Source organism: Candida albicans, chromosome 4, assembly GCF_000182965.3.
Source record: "Candida albicans SC5314 chromosome 4, complete sequence".
NCBI lineage: Eukaryota > Fungi > Ascomycota > Pichiomycetes > Serinales > Debaryomycetaceae > Candida > Candida albicans.
The window spans coordinates 1,264,628-1,287,152 of NC_032092.1; the positions used below are offsets into that span (position 1 = coordinate 1,264,628).

The 22,525-nt window shown below is 33.6% G+C and overlaps 6 protein-coding genes across 6 annotated transcripts; 2 read left to right on the forward strand and 4 right to left on the reverse strand. All coding sequences in view use genetic code 12, as the record gives it.

Annotated features, from left to right (window-relative positions):
* Window positions 1-104: 104 nt before the first annotated feature.
* On the reverse strand, window positions 105-4,436 carry CAALFM_C405740CA (DNA-binding E3 ubiquitin-protein ligase; the record flags this gene model as incomplete). Its single annotated transcript, XM_711474.2, has 1 exon — window positions 105-4,436. The coding sequence occupies one exon, from the start codon at window positions 4,434-4,436 to the stop codon at window positions 105-107; it is 4,332 nt and encodes a 1,443-aa protein (XP_716567.2).
* A 610-nt stretch (window positions 4,437-5,046) lies between these two features.
* LEA1 (U2 snRNP complex subunit) lies at window positions 5,047-5,748 on the reverse strand (the record flags this gene model as incomplete). The annotated part of the gene is made up of 1 exon (XM_711475.1): window positions 5,047-5,748. One exon carries the CDS (start codon window positions 5,746-5,748, stop codon window positions 5,047-5,049), a length of 702 nt encoding a protein of 233 aa, XP_716568.1.
* Window positions 5,749-5,993: 245 nt separating this feature from the next.
* Window positions 5,994-7,343, forward strand: CGT1 (mRNA guanylyltransferase; the record flags this gene model as incomplete). The annotated part of the gene is made up of 1 exon (XM_711476.2): window positions 5,994-7,343. One exon carries the CDS (start codon window positions 5,994-5,996, stop codon window positions 7,341-7,343), a length of 1,350 nt encoding a protein of 449 aa, XP_716569.2.
* Window positions 7,344-7,573: 230 nt separating this feature from the next.
* On the reverse strand, window positions 7,574-9,856 carry CFL1 (Cfl1p; the record flags this gene model as incomplete). Its single annotated transcript, XM_711478.2, has 1 exon — window positions 7,574-9,856. The coding sequence occupies one exon, from the start codon at window positions 9,854-9,856 to the stop codon at window positions 7,574-7,576; it is 2,283 nt and encodes a 760-aa protein (XP_716571.2).
* Window positions 9,857-12,297: 2,441 nt separating this feature from the next.
* On the reverse strand, window positions 12,298-14,514 carry CFL2 (Cfl2p; the record flags this gene model as incomplete). The annotated part of the gene is made up of 1 exon (XM_711479.2): window positions 12,298-14,514. The coding sequence occupies one exon, from the start codon at window positions 14,512-14,514 to the stop codon at window positions 12,298-12,300; it is 2,217 nt and encodes a 738-aa protein (XP_716572.2).
* Window positions 14,515-17,898: 3,384 nt separating this feature from the next.
* Window positions 17,899-21,693, forward strand: CAALFM_C405790WA (transport protein particle complex II subunit; the record flags this gene model as incomplete). The annotated part of the gene is made up of 1 exon (XM_711480.2): window positions 17,899-21,693. The coding sequence occupies one exon, from the start codon at window positions 17,899-17,901 to the stop codon at window positions 21,691-21,693; it is 3,795 nt and encodes a 1,264-aa protein (XP_716573.2).
* Window positions 21,694-22,525: the final 832 nt, after the last annotated feature.

Here is a 22,525-nt window from a genome sequence, read left to right on the forward strand (position 1 = left end):
TTGATTTTAATTTACTTAGTTAGAATTTAGTTTATATTCAAATAAATACTGCTTTTTTATGAGTCCACCGTAGCAAGACCCACTCCTACATTTATATTTACTTTCTAACTAAGTATATCGCCTAATGATATTTTAGATCTACTCACACTCTCGACCCGATGTGATTTTTCTATTTTGTTTGTTTCATCATCACTTTCTTGTAGTTCAGTAATATTAGGTTTATAAATTGAATCTAATTTGTCTAATTCATTCTTGATACCATAGTTTTCCCCATTTAACATTGTAAATACCCCATCCTTCACTGACTCGGATTCCGACTTGAACTCTAATTTTTTTGTTTCATTTGTGTCATGCCCTCCAGAATGATAACATGATTGGCACAATTTTGTACTGTTAACGGTCCACCAAATAGGCGAATTTGTAGATGAACATCTAGAACATTCATTGACAGTTTGAGATAATTCTTGAATAGCAGTATTTTCCCCATTATCAACTTGACGGTGGAAGAACTGTTTATAGTTTTCAATATAATTCATCAGTTTTGAAAATTTACCACGTTTGTTATTTTTATCATTGATCAAATCTTGCAAATATAATTCAACCAATGGTCTATAATCCAGTTCATTTAGTTTGGAATTCATTCTTTTGCCATATGTTCTTAAACTTAAAATAGTTTTCTTGGATTGATCGTGCTTAGGACACACTAGTATTGGTTTGAGTTTACCACAAGCATCTCCATCAACAAGTGTCACAAAATTAATATCTGGCTTTCCAGTATCTACTAATTTGAATCCCAATTTAAAGTTTGGCGTATCTTGAGCACACGTCACGTGATAATTTAAGTTGTCGTCACACAACTCACATTTAATCAAAGCACCATTTTTGGACTGGCATATTTCACATTGAAGACGATGATTATTTAGGAATATTTTATCAATGTTGACAATTGACACTAAACTATGACCACCTTCAAGTGCCTTTTCAAAGTAAACATAGTCATGATTGAAAATCGCACATAACAAGTGACACCAACGGCCATTCCCGATAGGTTTTAAGAAGTCAGGACGTACAAATGGTGAGCCCAATATAGACAATTCGTAATTAGATTCATTAGCAAGACAACAGGAACATGAATAAATTGCCGAGTGAATAGGACGTAAATCATTTATACAGGGCTCACATAACCATTCCTTGATAGGCTTTGATGTACCTTCAGGTAGTTTGATTCCAGCACACGATGCGTGTACATTGACTCCACATGATGAGCATATCAACATCTCCAACAATGACGAAGATTTAGCGGCATTGTTATCGTGTTCTCGACAGATACAACAGTTTCTTTCTGATGGCTCAAACGGAAGCTCAATGGATGAGGATGGAACAGTCACATTTGTTAATAGGTTGTTGTAAACATCAGTCAACTGTCGCTCTCGGTAAGTTTCAATTAACTGTGAAATAAAACTTGGGGCAGAATCGAGTGGTAGTCTTTTGACTAATTTCTTCAACTCTGGCAATTTGTAATCACTATTGAATAGTAAGTCACAAATAATTTTATTAGGGAAAAATTTCTCCTCATTCTGTAAGTTCGACAATGTAGGTGTCAAGGAAGTAGTACTTGTTTTGATGTGAACAATTTTCTCCTTCTCTTTCTCTTTCAACTCTTCTTGTTTGATTTTGGGTTTTTTCTTTGCAGGTGAAGTTGTTGACGGTGACGGCAGTGGTCGTTTTTTAGTTTCACGACTACCAGAACTATTAGGCTGCTCTTGTGTTATCAACCCCGATGAGATCGCCTGGTTATGTTCTATAATCCTTTCAGCATCTTCGAGCAATTCAATTTCGACTTTCTTTTTCCAACCCCCTGCTGATTTACTACTGCCATTATATTTTTTAAGCACTTCATTTGGGTCTTCCCAAACAACAGCGTATCGACGCCATAATCTAGCACATCTAAAACATAAAGATATAATGTAGTTGTCTGAGTTTTTCTTTTTAGCATCATGTCCAGTTATCTTGAACCATTGAGTTGATTCAAGTGTATTACAATGTTTACAGATAAACTTCTTGTCGTCGTCAGGATCAGTTGATTCTTCGTATGAAGAGTCATCTTCCGTGTTTGTCGAATTCTTGGCTTCCACTTTAACAGCTGATTTAGTTTCTTCTTTGATGATATTCTGAACTTTCTTTTGTATTCTGCCTTCAAAATTTCCCCAAATCTCTCTTCCATTCTTGGTTTTCTTCCATAAATAATAAAATCTAACAATCATTGCTACTGGCTGTGTCTTTACTTTTTTGTAAACAGGATATAATTCACTACCAAATTCACGGACACCAGCCTCAAATCTTTTGATTTCTTCTTTAGAAAAAATAGGCTCCTTCAAACTTTTTTTAGTTAAAGTTTTAGCTTCTTTGAAAGCCTCATCAACGTTACCTTTATGCTGCATGTATGAATATAATATAGCATCCACGAAGTTTGGCGAGTTTGGTGACAATCCAATTGATTCAGCAATAGGCGAGCATTTTCCAACGTAATGGTCTAGTGTAGTAAAATTGTCAGCTATGTCTTTTTCAGAACTTTTCCAAAGCAAAGTACAAGTCTCTCCATCACCATCATCGACACCGCGCTCAATATACCCCTTTGGTCTTGGTTGCAACCAAGCTGGATATTCTTTGGGATCAACATCAGCATACTCTTGAGGTACTGCCAATTTCACTTGTTTTAGATCCTGGTCTTCAACACTTTTGCTTTTAGAACGCCTACTGGATGAGCTGGACCCGTTACCATTCTTCTTCTTCTGTGGTTTGTCAACATCATAATAAACCAATGGATGACCATCACATTCAGGAATATATGTAGCTTGATGTTTTGTACCTATTCTTGTACTTGCCCTTGGGTATGGAGATCTATCATCAACATCAACCCCATCTTCTAACCTTGCATGTTGCCCCAAATAGCGCATACACCATTCTTCTTTGATTCGTCTTTGCGCGAAAGAAGTGGATTTATCCTTCTTCAAAAACTCTATAGCTAGCATTTCATATTTTGGCAAAGTGCCTAGCTCAGAAAGCTTAGGCAGTGGCAGTATGGGAGTTGACTCTTTGCTATATTCATTGTCTGTTGAGCTCAAAACACTTAATTCCCTTGCTAACTGTTCTTTATTTGACGACTTGTTATCTAGCAACATGACAAGTTTATTCTGGTGATTTTCCTGTTCATTTTTTTTAGCACACGGGGCACACGACCATGAGAATCCACGACTGGGTTTCTTCAGCATTGGTGGATCAAGGCAAAACATATGGAAGTACTTTTCACATACAACACACTGTATTGAATTTGAGTTTTCACACCATTGTCCACAACTTTCACAATTGCATGTATTCGAACTAAAAGAATTTATCAACGATTTTGTTCTCTGACTCTCAACAAAAATAAACTCGTATCTTTTATTCAACGCAATCAAAAAATTTCGACTTTTACTATTTTCAACTTCAGCATATTGTAAGAGATTGGCTGTCAGTAAAACATCATAGAACTTAATCATATAACGATCAAATAGCTTGTCAAAATAAAATTGATTTGGTTTTTGTACATACACTTCCAATGCAGTTGGGGCTGTACTTGGTGATGTATTCTTCTTACCATTAGCAGAACGTTTATTCTCTTTTGCTTGGGCACGGTTAAATTCATCTTCAATATCCTGTTTATGCCGCACTTCAACCAATCCACGGAATGAACTTATTGGACAAGAATCAGTGTGCATGGAAGCAAACAATAGTCGTGAGTCCGATGTGGTCTTGGAAATATCTCGGGGTCGGTAAAACCATTGTATTTGAAAGTTGTAGTTTTTGGCATCAACAATATTGGCCATGCTTTCCTGATTCTGATTGTTGTTATTCTTATGTTTGAATCCCATTATTCTTCCAATGTAATAAGGCTCACCAGGCGGTTCACTTATCATGTAGATGTATTGACCTTTGCTGAGACTGAATTGTGCAACGTTATTTTTACGACGGCTATTCAGATTGGTGTTGTTTGTAGGAAATTGATTTGGACAGAATAATGTTTGCGAATCAATATCTATGTATGCGTCACTTAAATCTAGTTTGAACGAAAAATAATCTTCTAGTCGAGGGGAAGATTGCCAATTATTAGGCAAATTCAGTAAAGCTAGGTTTCCGTTAGTGCTGTTGTTAATGTTGTTACCATTGGTGGTTGACTTGTTAGTTTCTGCCGATGTTTTTCTACCATTATTACCGCTGGAAGTTGAAGTTTGATTTTTTCTTCTTGAACCAGATGTTGTAGAACCAGACAGTTGGGTTGAATTTGCAGTTGAGACGGAGTTCAGTGAATCGTAATCCAAACTGTTTAAATCAACTGAGTCGTTATACGACTTATTTATTGTTGCCTTTCTTCTAGGTCTTGTTGTTGTTTGTGACATGGTTGCCAATATCTATGGATGAAAATTTATGCAGCCAATGTGTAAGACGCAAGTATGGGAATACTAGGTAAAACAAAACCCCGAAAAAAAAAAACAACTACAAACAATGACAATTGTTCAGTAAACTTATGAATTTCACAGATCGTTTGCACTGAATCTAAGTGCCTTTATATCTTTAAGTCCTGTTGAAGTATTATAATATATATAGAGAGAAAAAGGAAGAAAGATAGTTGGAAAAAACAGAAAAAAAAAATATGTTATAAAAGTGCGAGAGTAAGAGTGAGAGTGAGAGTGCGAGAAATTAAGGCATAGTAGTAGCAGTAGTAGTAGAGCAGCCATAAAAAAAAAAAAGGAACAAAAAATTTTTAGACTTCCATAATAAAGTGATTAATCTCAACACTACTAGAATACCACATATACAAAAAAAAGAACTTTAACAATGTAACAATGGTAATAGTTGAAATAATTCTAGAAGTATATAAGCTAAGCTATTAATAGTTGTGCATATCTTAATTATTAATGGGATGATATCTATCAAGATGGGACTATTTGCAATTCAAAGTCACATTTAAAGTTACACATCCAAGGATCAATCCTGTAGCATCTCACTTTAGACAGCTCCTTCTTTTAAGTCATTTTCAATTCTTTCAATCTCTTCAATACTGGTGGCTGTCTCTAATTTTTTTAACAATTGTTGTCTTTCTTCATCAGTCATCTTTTTAACAAAATTCTTAACTTGTCTATCTGATTTTCCATCTAATTTTATTTCTGTATTTTCATTCTTAAACATCTGTTGTGCCAAAGAGTTGAATTCATCGCGATTTGTGCCAAACATGTCTTCGCTCGTTTTTCTTTCTGCCTGTTTCACTTTCTTGAAATCCAATACTTTCAAACTAGGTATTAGCCATATTATGAAATATCTATAATTTTCCATTTCCGTTATGGGATTTCCTAAAAGAATTAATGTCTCAAGTTTCGGAAACTTATCTTTGAAACTCTTCTGAAACTGATAAATGTTGTTGTTAAATAATGTTATCGACGTTATGTGGTTATCCAGGGGGAAACTCTCATCATCGATATATGAGATGTTATTATTTGACAACAATAAACATTGTAGATTATTGAACCTTTTAGGTATATTACCTAGACTAATTAAATCATTATTTGATAAATCTATAACTTGATACTTGTTTTGTGTGATTGCAAGATTCTCTAGTTCTGTGATTTGGAGATCTCGTAGCAACAAAGTCAACTTCCCTTCTGGATTCAATATTTCCGGTGCTTCATTTATCACCTGGGCTGTTAATCTCATCAAGTTATTTATATATAAACAGCGGTGTCAAAATTGGAAACAATATTGGATGAGAAAGTTTGACTTTGTAAATGAAAATTTTAATTTGAGAAAAGGTAGAAGTCAAACAAAGGAAAAAAAAAATATTGAAAAAAAAAAACAACGTAAAACGTAAACATCCCTCCATAAAGGAAAAAAGCAACAAATAGACAAAATCTAAAGAATTCAAGGCTAGTCTTTAGAAATTCAGGACCACTATACACTTTATGATTCAATTAGAAGAAAGAGAAATTCCTGTAATACCAGGTAATAAACTAGATGAGGAAGAAACCAAGGAATTACGATTGATGGTGGCTGAGTTATTAGGAAGAAGAAATACTGGGTTCCCAGGTTCACAACCAGTTTCATTTGAAAGAAGGCATTTAGAAGAGACATTGATGCAAAAGGATTATTTTGTATGTGAAAAAACTGATGGATTAAGATGTTTATTATTTTTAATCAATGACCCTGATAAAGGTGAAGGAGTATTTTTGGTTACTCGAGAGAATGATTATTATTTTATCCCCAATATCCATTTCCCATTATCTGTTAACGAAACTCGTGAAAAACCAACATATCATCATGGAACTTTATTAGATGGTGAGTTGGTGTTGGAGAATAGAAATGTCAGTGAACCAGTTTTGCGTTATGTTATATTTGATGCCTTGGCCATACACGGAAAATGTATTATTGATAGGCCCTTACCAAAACGATTAGGATATATTACCGAAAATGTTATGAAGCCATTTGATAATTTCAAGAAACATAATCCTGATATAGTCAACTCCCCTGAATTCCCCTTTAAAGTTGGATTCAAAACAATGCTAACTTCTTACCATGCTGATGATGTTTTGAGTAAGATGGATAAATTGTTTCATGCTTCAGATGGATTAATTTATACTTGTGCCGAAACACCTTATGTATTTGGAACTGACCAAACATTGCTAAAATGGAAACCCGCTGAAGAGAACACTGTTGATTTTCAATTAGAGTTTGTTTTCAATGAGGTGCAAGATCCAGACTTGGACGAAAGAGACCCAACATCAACTTATCTAGACTACGATGCTAAACCGAATTTAATAAAATTGAGAGTATGGCAAGGTAGCAATGTACATACTGATTTTGCCAAGTTAGATCTATCAGATGATGATTGGGAAAGATTGAAGGCACTAGAGCAACCATTACAAGGCAGGATTGCTGAATGTCGCCAATCTACAACTAAGAAGGGATATTGGGAAATGCTTCGATTCAGAAACGATAAAAGTAATGGAAATCATATCAGTGTGGTGGAAAAGATTTTGGTATCCATCAAGGATGGTGTCAAAGAGAAAGAAGTCATTGAGTGGTGTCCCAAAATATCAAGGGCTTGGAAGAAGAGAGAGAACGATAGAAGACAGAAGCATTTCAATGGAGTTGCTCGTCCAGCTTCTGTACTGCACGAAGAACCACTACGGAAGAAAATCAAAACGGAATCTAATGGTAATGGACATCAAACGCCTCCAAGACAAGAACAACAACAACAACTGCAACAAATACTTAATGACATACCCACTTATGAAGATAGTGACGACGAATAAATTGAATAAGAAACAAAAACAATAAAAATAGAGTTTGATTCTTTCTCGGTTTCTGGGAAAAGAATGACAGCATGAATATATTTAAATAAGAAAAATTTAAGTTGTGTATAAATTTGTATTACTAGTATCAATAATATATAAAGGCAATCTAAAATAAAAAAAAATAAGATAAAGTAAAGAGAGAAGACTTATTTACAGTTGTTTTTGTTTTCAAATCTTGTATCACTTGATTATGCCCATGTCTGTAATTGTTCGTGATATTCCACTCTGTGTTTTGATACATTCAAATTCTGGGTGACTGCAAATCTCAACTCATCAACCATTGCAGGGTGTCCACATGTGACAAATCCAATTGCACCATCAGCTTGTTTAACCTCTTGTTCAACTTGCGTAGAAATGTCTGGACGCCCTTCAATGAATTCAACATGAGATAACCCTTGCTTAATATTAGAAATGAGTGAATATTGAGATGATTCTACGGAGTCCTTTTCGTCGGATTTCTTTTCAAAACTAACATCGTGTTCAAAGCATTCTAATCCTGAGCAATCTTGAGGTTGAGTAACATAAATGGTACTTTGCACGTTTGTTTTTTTCAAGTATTCCAATTCCTCAGTGAACCAACTTAAAGATTTCCAGTGTCTTATAATCCAAATCAACTTGATGGACTGGTTCTTTGATTTTTTGGCTAAATCAACACATTCGGAATAAATACCTGGAATACCATTACCCCCAGCAACAAAAACCACATTCTTACAGTTACGTCCAGCACTGCTAGGTTCACCATACGGACCTTCCACTAAGACTCTAATTGTAGCTGTATTTCCAGGTAAAGGTGACAAATATTTAGCAATATTACTAGTAATACCATTTTTGATCTTAGCGTATAACACTATTTTATCATTTGACTCTGTGGTGGTAAATGTAAATGGATGACTTTGTAAAAACAAGGTTGGTTTCAAGAAATGAATAAAAGCATGTCCACCTGCTACCGACTTCCAATATTTAGGTTTGGGAACCTCGATCTTCAAAGTATCGTCACCCTTAATAGAGACGGTTGCTTTTCTGGCACCGAAAAAGAAAATTCTCCCTAATCTGACGACACGATCAAAAGCCCAAACAGCAATGGCGGCCCACATGAAATCGCCATATCCTTGACTTTCCAAATGATAGTATCCCCCAACAACAAAGAAAACAACCAAAACAATATGGATCAAAAAGAAGACTTCATAACATTTTCTTCTGAAAAATAACATGGCCTGAAAAAGAATAAATCCTCCACATATTGTAGAAACTGTACCCCAAATCATGAAGTCACGTTTCATACGAGTATTATATTTACCAGTGGCTTTGTCAGACACGGAAAAAGTGATTGCATGAACGATGATCAATAAAACATCAACACGGGAAATCCATCTGTGATACATGATAAAAGTAGCAAAATCCCAACCAGTTAGCCATTGTAAGAAGTTGTTACGACCACCAAACAAGATCAACAACGGAATCAAAAATGTTCCTAAAATACCAGTCCTGTCGGCAATCAAATGACCCAATTCAGCATTCTTAGTAGCATATTGTGGATTATCTTTGACGTGATGAATATGTAAGGCACTGAAGAGACCCGTCAAGACAACAAAAATAACAACAATTATTGTTTCTAATCTGGTTGGAATCAAGCCATCAAAAAATCCATAAACTCCAATAGAAAATTCTTGTGCTTTCTTTTTACGGAACGTGGCAGGTAAGAAAAGATGTTTCCTGAATAAGTTGGAAATTGAACCAGATAAATAATTTGTCAAACTAGGGAACATTTTTTTAATCATGTTAGCAAAAATTGCAATCGCTAAAATACCTGCCCAATAACCAAGTAACCCTGAACCGTAGTTTATTGAAAGATTGAAATTATTATTAGACATTTGGTAAGCATCCTTGTAAGGAGTGAATTTTTTATAATCAATTAACAATGGAGTGGTTATAGTTTCTGTTGTGGATGTACCGCTGTTGCCTTTACCACTTTTGGAACTACTACTGCTAGTACTGCTAGTACTGCTATTACTGCCATGAGCATTTGTGGACGACTTCGAGGCATTGGACAGACCTGTTGACTTGGAGGATTTACTTGCACTAGCAGAAGTCTTACTACCACTGGATGACTTGGTAGTCATCTTAGCATATTCAGTACCATTAGTTTTGAATTCAGCCTGAATTTTATCATATTTAGCATGAAACTTAGATTCTGTCATATTACAGGATTCTGTAAATTTACTAATAATATTTGTGTTGTTATTGAAACCTCGGACTAAACAATCTGAGATTGTTCCAAACCCAGCATCCGTTTTACAATAACAATTCCAATTAGTTGATCTTTTACCAGTTGAAGTACACACAGTACCATATTTCCCAATAAATGTTGTACAAGTCAGCATCACGATATCCAATTCGGAATATCTTTTCGGTGTTCTTGCATCGATTAATACTACCGCAAACAAAAATACTATCAATTGTTGAATCTTCATTGTTTGCGAGGGGTTTGATTATATGTTGGAAGCGACCCACGGTAAACAGTAGATAAGTTGCAAAAAAATAAAGACTTCCTGTATAAATAACAAAAAAAAAAAGAAAGGATTTAAACAAGTAGGAAAATAAAAGGAAATATTGACCACCATTTATACCACTTCAAGTTGTTCTTAAAATAAAATAAATCCTATGCTATTATTGGTTTTAATATTTTCAAATGAATGTGATATATGCGATGGATCAATTAGGGCCATAGTAATGAAAAACTTTTCATTTTGTGAAAAATTAAAGTTAGTTCAAACTAAGTTTTGTAATTGGTTAATCTATTTCATCAGTGATATTTTATTATTTTCATCTAGCATAAAAAAATATTTGTTCTTGCCTCTTTTTCCTTGGCAATTGGAGTTTAATAACCTTTAAAGGGCATCCTTAAATAATATTCATTGAATCTCTTTTCCTGTGAAAATTTTAAATTATGAAATAACGGCGTTCACGTATTATTATCATTCTGTGAGTGTGTTTCATTTGCTGATTGGGGGGTCGACAGATTCGATAAGTTTTGGTAGCTAAGTTTTGGAGGATAAAAGTAGGCTTAAATTTATTTCAGCCGGCATTCAAAAATCATAATCCCATACCAATCACCGGTGATAAAGGCATCTATGATAAAGTACTCAAAAATTATTTTTTTGATTCAATTTTGATTTGTTGGTTATTTATTCAGTTCCTGAAGAATCAGAGCCGTAATTGTTCATGAATAGCTTTTTGTGGATTAGTCTTGTAATATTGTTAGACATATATAGCTTGCTACTGGAAATCTAATTATCAATTATTTCTTGGCATTTATATAGCAATATGTAACATTTCGTATTAGGATAATATCATCTCGGTATGATGGTTGGGTTCTTCAGTAATAGATCTTCAAAAAGTTCTCTGGTATTAAGGATTCTTTGCTTTCTTGAAACGTTGTAAATTAGAACAATTGAAATAATGTGATTTAGCTAATCAAGTAACAAAAGAGTATCTGAATTATGTGCCTTTTGACCCGTTGGGGATATACAAAGTCAACAAAATTTGATATGCACTGGGCCTCTCACAATTCATCGATGTAAAAGATAATTTTGGTTTTGTCTCACATAGTTGTTTTTTTTTTACGTTCTTGCACGACAGCAGTTGTGTGCATTGAGAGAAATCATCATTCAAAGGCGTCTTTTTCAACTTAGAATATTTTGATGGTAACTGGCTATACTCTACTCTATTGTTGTACAAAAATATTATTTAACCTCTGATCTTAATTGTTTATTACATGTTGAATACGCAACCAAATGTAGAGTCAAATTTGTAAGTCGGCACCGTTATGGAATTCTTGATAGTTATTCACTTGACACCAAAATCAATCAAGGTCGTTAGAGTTTCGTCTCAGTAACATTGAGAGTTACAGGATACTTGCTAGCAATTTCCGGACAATTACAAACAATCAGAATTTTTTCAAATGATTTGTGAGAATCTTTTTATTAGCCCCTCTTGATACTCAATCTGTATAAACATGGAAACAGGATGTGTCAAAAATGTTGGGTTAAACAAAAATAAACCAAAAAAAATGTTGTGATAATACACTAAATCTGCAAAATGAAATCGAACCAATAGTTACATGAGTAAAAGATTAACTGTAATTGCGAATCGGTGAGTATTTATTATTTCAACTTATCTAGCATTTTGATAAATTTGAGAACAACACAAAGCTGTTTAATATTCCTTTTGAATGTTTAGCTTTTTAAACCACAAACTAAAGACTATATTCTATTCGCCAATTTGAACGTAATTCTTAATTCCTTACCAGTACATCGAAGTGTATCGAATCTTTTATGGATATGTATTGGGTGCTTGAGTCATTTTCTTGATATCATGAGGGTTTTATGTTGACTAAGTCTCCAGAAATTATTGATGGTTTGTGAATAATTCGGCACAAATGAGAAATAGCCGATTTAGATAATGCCGAAGGTGCGTGTCGGCAGTTAATTTTACGTGTAGAGTGATTATATTCAATTATTAGACTAAACTGGGGTAACACTAACAAACAATTACTATCTATTAAATCTAAAAAAACGACTGAAACATATCAATTCTGCATATTTCTCAATTTATCATAACCGTAGACAGAAAGCCAAAGTAAGTGATAACTGTACCATCAAAAATGAATATTCAAAACAGATGTGACCAAATCCGACGTACAGGAAAAAATGCTACACAACAGAAGTACGAGATTTTAAAATATCAATAGTTTACTGGAATCGGATTGAATGGTTTCAGATTATATTGCGAACAGCTATAAAGTAAAACAATGACTATTGCCTCAAAAGTACTTTTAAAAAAAATATTATAACGAATATAACTTGTAGAACAAAAAAAAAGTATCCAAAAGGTAACTAACAATCCCAGCAAGTTAAGCCCATGTTTGTAATTGTTCATGGAATTCAACTCTATGTTTCGATGCATTCAAGTTCTTGGTTACAGCAGACCTCAATTCATCAACCATGGCAGGATGTCCACACGTAACGAACCCAAGTGCACCGTCTGTTTCCTTGATTTCTTGTTCAACTTGTTCAACAATGTTTGGACGTCCTTCGATAAACTCAACATGTGACAAGTCTTGTTTGATTTTTGAAACAAAAGAGTTTTGAGGTGATTCAACTGAATCTTTCTCATCTGATTTCTTTTCAGAATTTGAGTCTTGTTCAAAAGATTTCATGCCATTGTAATCTTGAGGTTGAGTGACATATACTGTGGTTTGAACACTTGTTTTCTTCAAGTACTCTAACTCTTCCGTAAACCAACTCAAAGACTTCCAGTGTCTTATAATCCAAACCAACTTGATTGACTGGTTCTTTGATTTCTTGGCTAAATCAACACATTCAGAGTAAATACCTGGAATACCATTACCACCAGCAATGAAAACGACGTTTTTGCAATTACGACCAGCTCCACTTGGCTCGCCATATGGACCTTCTACCAACACCCTGATGGTAGCTGTGTTGCCTGGCAAACGTGACAAGTATTTGGAAATGTTTTCAGTGATACCATTCTTGATTTTTGCATAGAATACAATTTTATCTTCTGATTCAGTAGTAGTAAAAGTGAATGGGTGACTTTGTAAAAATACTGTTGGTCTTAAAAATTGGATGAATGCATGTCCACCAGCAATCGATTTCCAATATTTTGGTTTGGGAACTTCTATCTTCAATGTTTCTCCACCTTTAATGGAAACAGTAGCCTTTCTGACTCCAAAGAAAAATATTCTGCCCAAACGAACAGCTCGATCAAATACCCAGACTGCAATAGCAGCCCACATAAAGTCACCATACCCTTGGTCGTCTAAATGATGGAACCCACCAACAACAAAAAAAACAACTAAGACAATATGAATGCAGAAGAAAACTTCATAGCATCTTCTTCTGAAGAATAACATTGCCTGAAGCAATATGAAACCAGCACAAATGGTAGCGACAACACCCCAAATCATAAAGTCACGTTTCATACGAGTATTATATTTACCAGTGGCTTTGTCAGAAACGGTAAATGTAATGGCGTGGACAATGATTAACAACACATCAATACGAGAAATCCATCTGTGATACATAATAAAAGTTGCAAAATCCCAGCCAGTCAACCATTGCAAGAAGTTGTTTCTACCACCAAATAAAATTAATAATGGAATTAAGAATGCTGATAAAATACCGGTTCTGTCTGCAATCAAATGGCCCAATTCAGCATTCTTAGTAGCATATTGTGGATTATCTTTGACGTGATGAATGTGTAATGCACTCAAGAATCCAGTTAACAACACAAACACGGTAATAATTAATGATTCTAATCTAGTAGGGACAAGACCATCGAAGAATCCACCAAAACCAAATGAAAGTGGTTGTGCCTTCTTTTTGCCAAAAGTAGCTGGCAACAAAATATATTTCCTGAAAGCATTTGAAACTGCACCAGTACAGTAGTTGGTTAAGCGAGGGAACATTTTTCTAAACAAGTTTGCTAATATGGCAATAACAAAAATACCAGCCCAATATCCTAGTAAACCAGCACCATAGTAGATGGAAATGTTATAGTTATTATACGACATGGCATATGCATTCTTGTATGGTGTGAACGTTTTGTAATTGATCAATAATGGTGTTGGTGAAACCTTTTGGGTGCTCAGACTAGCTTTACCTGTGCTGGAGGATACACTTGCAGTTCCTGATGCTTTCGTAGACAGGGTTTTGCTAGCAGAACTTGTTTTGGTCTTTGACGTTTTATTGGCATAATGAGTACCATTGGTTTTAAACTCTTTCTGGATTCTGTCGTATTTTTCATAGAATTTTGATTCAGTCATATTACATTTGTCAACAAACTTGTCAATAATTGAGGTATCATTATTATAACCACGAACTAAACAATCGGATATTGTTCCAAAACCAGGGTCTTGATTACAGTAACACTTCCAATTGATCGACTTTTTTTTCCCACTGGATGCACACACAGTACCATATTTACCAATATAAACGTTACATGCTTGCATGGCAGTATCCAATTTGGAGTACTTTCTCGGTTTACGGCCAGAAGCCTCAATTAAAGCAAATGTTAGCAAGAAAGTTATTAACTGAAAAAACTTCATTGATTTAGGAAACTCTTCTTGGTGTTGAAAATTGTACAATAAAATCGACAAGTTAGTTGCAAAACAAAAAAAAACAAGATGTTAATTAGGGAATTGCAGTCAGTATTTATAAAAATTTGTTTCATCAGAAGATGCAAACAATTAAGGGAGATGAGTTTGAGTTGATTATCCGTAATATGCAAATCTAGTCTCATCCAGTTGTCTATGATACAAAAACAATCAGCTAACTAGGGCAAAAGCAGGAGGCTGATGAGGCAAAACAAACTAGCAGTAATATTCGAACTGCGATTTTCTAATTGGCTAATTCATCTCTGCAAAAGATTTTGTGCCATTTCACTCTAGAAATTAACAACATTGCATACATAGTAACCCTTTGAATATCCAATAATATAGATAGATGTAAGGATTGTATACGTATCTGTAAGAAATAAAAATGGCTTGGCATTAATTTATAAAAAAAGGAGGAAAATACAAAGCTAATTAAGAGGGCCGTTTTAGTAGGCATTATCTAACACTTGTTGTTGTTGTTTTTTCTAACTTTATACATTGCCATTGTTGAGCAATTATTATATTTCATTGTTTTCTAGAATATATCAATTTATTATAACATTGATTTGATTTTGCACTAGCCTCAGTTTCGTAGAAATAATCCATCAGTGTATTATTCATATTTAAATCTCTAGCGGAAAAAAAAAAAACCCAAAAAAGAATAGAAGGAAAGAAAAAAGAAATGTTCCGCATGTTGTTAATGGCCAGTAATTGGGTGTTCTGCAACATAAATTGGTTAAAGGGTGAGTTCAAGTTGAAATTATCCAATTATCGTCAGCCTCAAAGTAAATGATTGATTTATAGCAATTCCATATAACTTTTCTTGGCTTTCAATTAGTTCTATTATTTTGTTAAAAGCTACATTTAGGTACTACTAGTAATTTTAGATTTACCAGTAGTAGTGGCTACCGTCTAGTGTTTTGTGGTATATTAGCTTCCTAGTCTTTGTTTCTTCGAGTGGGTTTCTTTCTATTTAAGTAACTATACGGATAAAAATCAAGAATTATGGACACTATAAAACTGATGAACATCGCAATTGATAGATGAAAGAGAAATGATTAAGGCATAATATAATTGTTGAATCAATTGTTATTGGGAAATCTGTTTTCAGATTTTTGATGAAAAAGATAATTTTAATTCTAAATTAATTTTTTTTTCTTGGTGTTTTTCATTGCAAAAAGGAAAAATTTTAAAAAAAAAAGAAACTAATTTTTTCCTCTTAAGGTATTGACATAATATAGGCACCGATTATATGCAAGTGCGGTAAAAATAACTCAACTTATTCTATAAAGCCACACCATGATTGGTTGAAACAGGAAATGAACTTTCTACAACCTTACAACTTACTATATCATTTCTCTTTTGATTGAAATACAACTAATAAACACGATGGAATCTTTGGTTTCAGATTTCTTTTTCAAGAATGTGAGAAAAAAAAAAGTGAACAGCATCTTTGCAAGGAACTAAATTAAGTTTAATCTAATTTTTAGTTGAAAGCCTGTCTCTCGCTTATTGTAGCGTCAATAACATAGCAATCGGTAATGCTACAGTATTGAACAATTTTGCTCCAATTCTTGAAGATTATTCTTCTCAGAACCTTGTTGTTTTATTTGAGTGTGTCTTTTTGTTCGTAGTTGGTTCAAAATAACGAAAGTTATTGAAACAAATAAGTTCTTTTACAAGCTGATTAAAAGGGGCGGGAGCGAGGGAAAGAGATACTTAATTGATTAACTATGATACTATACTCTAAAATTGAAGGGTTTCAAATTAATTCTACTGTTTTTTTTTCTTGACAAGCTCCACCAATAAATGTTGAAGATGAGAAAATTAATCCATTTGCGAATCGGAAGGCTGTTATTCCAATATTGATATGCAGAGTTATGCGCTATTGCTTATTTATAATTTTCGGAAAAAACACAAACCTAAAGATACAAATTAAATCAAAACAATAATCGCACACTCGGTTATAAAGTATGAAAATGATTACCCGTGGATTATAGTACAACTTTAAAGTTGAAACAAGTACTTGGTTACCATGCCTCTGAAATTGTTCCCAGGCTAAGCCATCCGGGATTTCATGAACTAAATTTCATGAAATTTTTTCATCCAGGATTATCATCTTTCTTGTGTGCAAATAATAATCAAGTTAAGATTGGTTTATGTCTTGTAAAAGCTGTATCCCCTTAAATGTTATTGGTTATAGATACAGATAAGTAGAATCTGTGTTTAACGTATTTCTTATCACATGTCTTGCTAATAACCCCAGTAAAGTATACTTTTACTATTTGCATCTGGTAGCATTTTAAGTGCCAGTAAGAAGTTGTTGTTCTATTTGGTGTAAATTAATTAAATAAACAATTTACTTGGTATCTCCTCAATCATGTTGAGGTCTTCTATGGTGATCGGAATAATTTATCTCTAATGTCAAAATGCAGCATACATTTTTTTGTATAATTTTGTAAAAAATCGAAAGCAAATTCTAAACATATGATTACTTTTCAAGACTATACAGACATCTAATGAATAATGGCAAATCATCAAACTACTAAGGATATTTTTTTTAAAAAAAATTGACTTTAGACTGACTCAAGATGATGTCAAGCTCCTATGGGAGGGTTTATGCAGACATTATATAATGAACTCCAGATGGCACACAATAAATGCAGCCAGTCACGTGATAAATATTGGTTTGTGAGAGTTTTATTTAAAGCATAGTTCTTGAATATTAAGTAACTTTTACTTGTTTTTGAATTAAATATACAACTTAATTTGAGAATGTGTTAATTAAATGTTCTGTGAAAATCTTATTAACAAGAACAGTTGATCACCAACTAAATACCAACGGCGTTGAACATGGATTTAGAAATCGGTTCACTTGAAGGGTGGTATTAGACTAAACAGTGGCATATTACAAGACATATCTTGTTGCCAGTCGTACGTATTCTCTATCTGGCTTTTCATAAGTTTATGTTAATACAATTTTTTGATTTAGGACCCTATGATTACGTAATATTCTTCAAAAGAACTGCATAATATACTAGCATGAAAATTCACAATTAATATAAGCTTGAAAGACCGGTAACTCTATAGTTTGTTATAGTTAGTCTAGCACTGCTTTAGATAAACAAAAATATACTGAACTCAAAACCTCTATAGTTTTGTTCTCATTTAATTTTGTTTAACTAAAAAGATATGCAAAGTATTTGTGTTGTAGTGATTTTTTTTTTCTGAGTGTTCGTGTTCGTGTTCGTGTTTTGACAACAACGATAAAAAAATTTCGAAGAATCAAAAACTTATTTATTTGTGAAACCAGTCTCCTAACAACATTCCATTGAGATGGCCAATCCAGTTAAGATTGGATACTATGATCCATTTGGCATATATCCATTGATTAAAGATGAACTCAACAAAATATCTCCTATACTGAGTTTACACATAAGGTTTCATCCTTCACAACCTTTGAAAACAATTCATGATTTGTCACTTGAATTCACAGAAGAGATTCCCAAAAAGTCGGAGTCCTCTACTCTGGAGAATTACAATGTTTACACCAGACTAATGCTTATTAAGATAGAATCATTGGACAAGTATCGTAGCCAAGTGAGACCGTTAATCAAAGAATGGTTGAAGAATCTTGTTTTTAATGAAAAAGTGAATGGCTCTTCACCATCATGGATGATTCTACTATATGTACCCTCCGATGCCAAGGATAAACAGTCAACGATTATTAAAATGTCTCACTATGACAAACTATTGAAGGATTTTAGTAATGAAGGAGGTAAGGAATTGGCAGCTCTATTTGCCGAATCTACTTCGCCTACTGCATCTGTCGGTGCTCAGAACAGCGAATCAACTGGGTACTGTTTTAAATTCAAACAGCATGAATTTGAATTGAACGAATTTCTTGTTCAAATTAAAAACCTATTGGGGTTTACATTTAACCAAAAGTATCATTTGAATCTGGATTTGATAACGACAAGTGGCGATCACGAAAACAATTCGTTGACGAAATATGTGGCAACTTATAACTTAGCCGAATTGTTCTATGATATGAAGCTATTTAATGATTGTATCAACTTTTTCAATCGGTTATCAGAGCAATTAAACACCTTGGTTGAGAATAATCCAAATTTATTTATATATAAAGTTGACTTACCAGCCAAAGTTTTCTCGAATAAATTTGATTTCAAAAAGTTTTATAACAATAAATGCCAACATATGCATGACGTCAACTCGTTTACCAATGTGAATTTATTTGAATTGAAATGCTTTATATTTTTCAGACAAGCATCCACGCTTGAAATGTTAGTTAACAAAAACTTGAACAATTCCATCTCATTAGCAGAATTACAAATTTCCAAGCTTTTACGAAATTTGGTACTATTTTTAAATGACTTGTTACAGGTATTTCAAAACGAGCAAGCTTTAATAGAATTTGAGTACTCGATAATCGAGTATTTCTTGAATTTAGATATAGTCAATAAACTTATCGAGCAAGCTACAAAACTTTATGAAGCTGAACCAGCAAATAACAACAATTCATATCAACTAAAAAGATTGTTTGAGTCAAGAGGAGAACTCAAGTTACTGCAGAGATCTAGTTTGATCAAATTGGCACGTGAAAATAGCATCGAAATTAAAGGTTTGGATCAGGTTTTTGAGGATGTCTCTCTTGACGAAGAGGAAGGACCAAAACAATCTAAAGATTCTACAGAACAAGTCAAACTAGATTTAAAGCACCCAAAACTATTACAGGCAATACAAAGTAAGGATTCATTCGTTGATGAGTTTACTAAACTAACTGAAGGAATACTTGAAGATTTTATGGGCTGTGATAGATCAAAAACTATAGATGTATTATCCATAGATTTAGCCATATTAAACTACGAGAAAGGTGATTATAGTGAATGTTTACAAATCTTACACGACTCATACGATTTCTTTATTCAGAATGGATGGAACTATTTAGGTGGCATATTATTAGAAATCTATTATGGATGTATGGAGAAAACTCAATCTACCAATTTTGAAGAAATATTGAGTACTTGCTTAAAATTATTGTCATGTTTAGTTGCTAATCATACTGATATCAATTCTTTCAGATTGATTAATAACAAGTTACAAATTAAAAAATTGTTTGACAGAATTGAAGTCTATGCAAATAAGTTAGATCCCACCAAGAAATTCGAAAGATCGTTGAACCAGTTTTTCAAAACCGACATACTTCCGTATATAAGTGCCGATGAATCCACATCGAGGGATAAATATTTGATCCGATTGAAACTTAAGAACCCCTTCTCCTTGGGATTTGTCTTCAAACATGTTGAATTGATTATGGTGGACGAAGAAGGATCAGAAATAGTCTTTCATGCTGAGAATGTTGAGATTTCAGACAAGATAGACAACACAATTCAATTATCAACCAATAATTTTATATTGGGGTCGTTCTCACCATATCGTTTGACAATTCAGTTCTATAATAGTTTATTTTTGGTATTAGACTATGGAGAGAAGGAATTACAAATGAATCATGCTTCTTTTTTAAGTGATACAGTGATTGAACATAACGGTAATAATAATGACGTGTTTGTTTATGATGGTTTGACTCCAATGTCTGTATTTAAACCAAGACACGAGAAAACACTTTTGGCGTATCAGAATATCAATAAATTGACTGCCCAGTTTTGTTGTGCCAATGACTTGAAATTGGGTTCCACAGAAGTAGTTTTAAAGATCAAAAATGGAAGCAATCCTATCCACGATGTTAGAATAAATTTGTTTTCCACCACAGAGGGACTAACAGTAGTCGACCCGGATTTGAAAGTCAGCAAACTTGATTCACATGAAAGTCAAACTTTTTTAATCCCTTACAATTTTGTCAGGTCAGTTAATAAAATCATTAATATGAGAGCAAAGATTGAATACAAAGTTGATAATGAGGAGCAATACAGTTTCCAAGTTTCCTATAACATAGACACTGCATTAACTATATCAGTTACTGTCCAAGACATATTCAAACGGGATTTTATATATTCAAAGTTTCAAGTGGGCACATCCAATCCCAAGTACCCCATTAGAATCATCAACAATGATCTAACCACTGAGTCAAACTATGAAATAATCAAACCAAGTAAATTCCCTTCGTATGATATTATCGCATTTGGCGAACAACCCAGTAATTTCTTTTACAAAATCAAGCCCAAAAGCAACAAAGTGTATCTCAACGATACTTTAAGCTTGAAAGTTGACTACACCAATTTGCAAGAAGAGTGTGAAGAGTATGTTTCTCAAGAGATAATACACCAATTGGAACGCATCAAATTGGTCAAGTATTGGTATTTGATTAAGGATGTCATTGTCAGTAAATTAACATTTGATCTAAATGGTTTTGCAGTATACAAGACGATTAGATTCTTGAATGGATTAGAATTGAATTTACTAGCAGAGAGAATTATTTTGCAATATGTGGAAAGCTCAATGGATCAGAAGAATTTGGTCAAATTAATGCTGAATTTACTTGTGAATCATAACTTTGAAACACCCATAGATTCATATGAATACAATAATGTTCTTCATTTACACATTTCAGTTCCAGTTCCTGTTTTGAAGTATTTGCAAATAGTTGAATATGAGTATGACAAAAAACAGTACACTGTTGGAGAACCTATCAATGTCAATTTGAAAATCAATACAGTAACAAGATGGTGCCCCAAAGACCGAGATCGTGAATTTGACGACAGTGAACATGAATCCCAACCTCTTGCTGTGTCGTCGCCCCAAAGAAATAAGAGGAAAAATAGCGATAACAATAGTGACAATTCCATATTAATTACCAACAGGGATCAGTTTCAATTAGTGATACAACAAGACGATAATTGGTTAATGTCAGGGTTCAAGCGTTTTACATTTAATGGTGGGCAGGAAACGACCAAACAATTGACTTTAATTCCACTAACTGTTGGTAAGATACCGTTACCTCAAGTGTCAATCAAAGAATTGACAGATGGTGTAAATCTTAGCATTGACGATGAAGATGATGATGACAGTGATGATATAGATATCGAGTTTATTAACGGACTGGAAACTATTTTAGTAATACCAGAGGTAAATAGTATTACTTTTTCATTCTAGAGATATAGATCTATTTTGTTTGTTAAAATCGTCTAGCACGTGTTGTTTTCTACTAATTGTGGTTGATAATAATGATAACTTGTACACGACACTATCTAAATTTGTCCCCCTCTTCGATTTGTTTGCGAAAATCACTTCCCCCCCATATTGTGTTAGTGAGATAAGGTTTATCGCCACACACATTCCGGGAGAAACTATATAAACGCAATGAAAATCCAAGAAACAGAATATTTTTCTATCTCTTTTCATTTCATACCACACCTCAGTGTGAATCAGTTAAACACAACCACATTTTTTACGAATCACATTTAAGAGTCTAATATTATCCATTCTCCCAGCTTCCATTTCCTCCAAGCTAAGTTTAATTAAAGACATATTTTGAGTCAATCAATAAAAGTTTTCTGGTAATCAGAGGTCCAAAGAGTCAAATACTACACGACACTTATTGAACAATAAAAGTTTGATTAGTTATTAGAGATTACTTTTAGCTTTAAATTCTGTTTTTCATTACTTTAGTTGGTTTAAACATCGAATTTTGATATATATATTTTAAAACAGAGTTTCTAATTGGCAGAACAGTTATTGGGGTTTGATACCCCCAGTATTTAGATAACATCCAGAATGCTGGAGGTTATAAAACAACAGTATTTTTTGGTGTTCCCTTGGGTAGGTTTTTCCAAATTTATTTCTTGTTCCCTTCTATTATTTACTTCTATGTTTCTGTTTTCCAATGGTTTTCGTTTCATTTGCAAGGTTGGGAAGAATTGCTCCTTTTGCAATTTTCGCTTTTTTAAATAACAATGAGCCGCTTTATGGCCCTTTTTCCCGCATC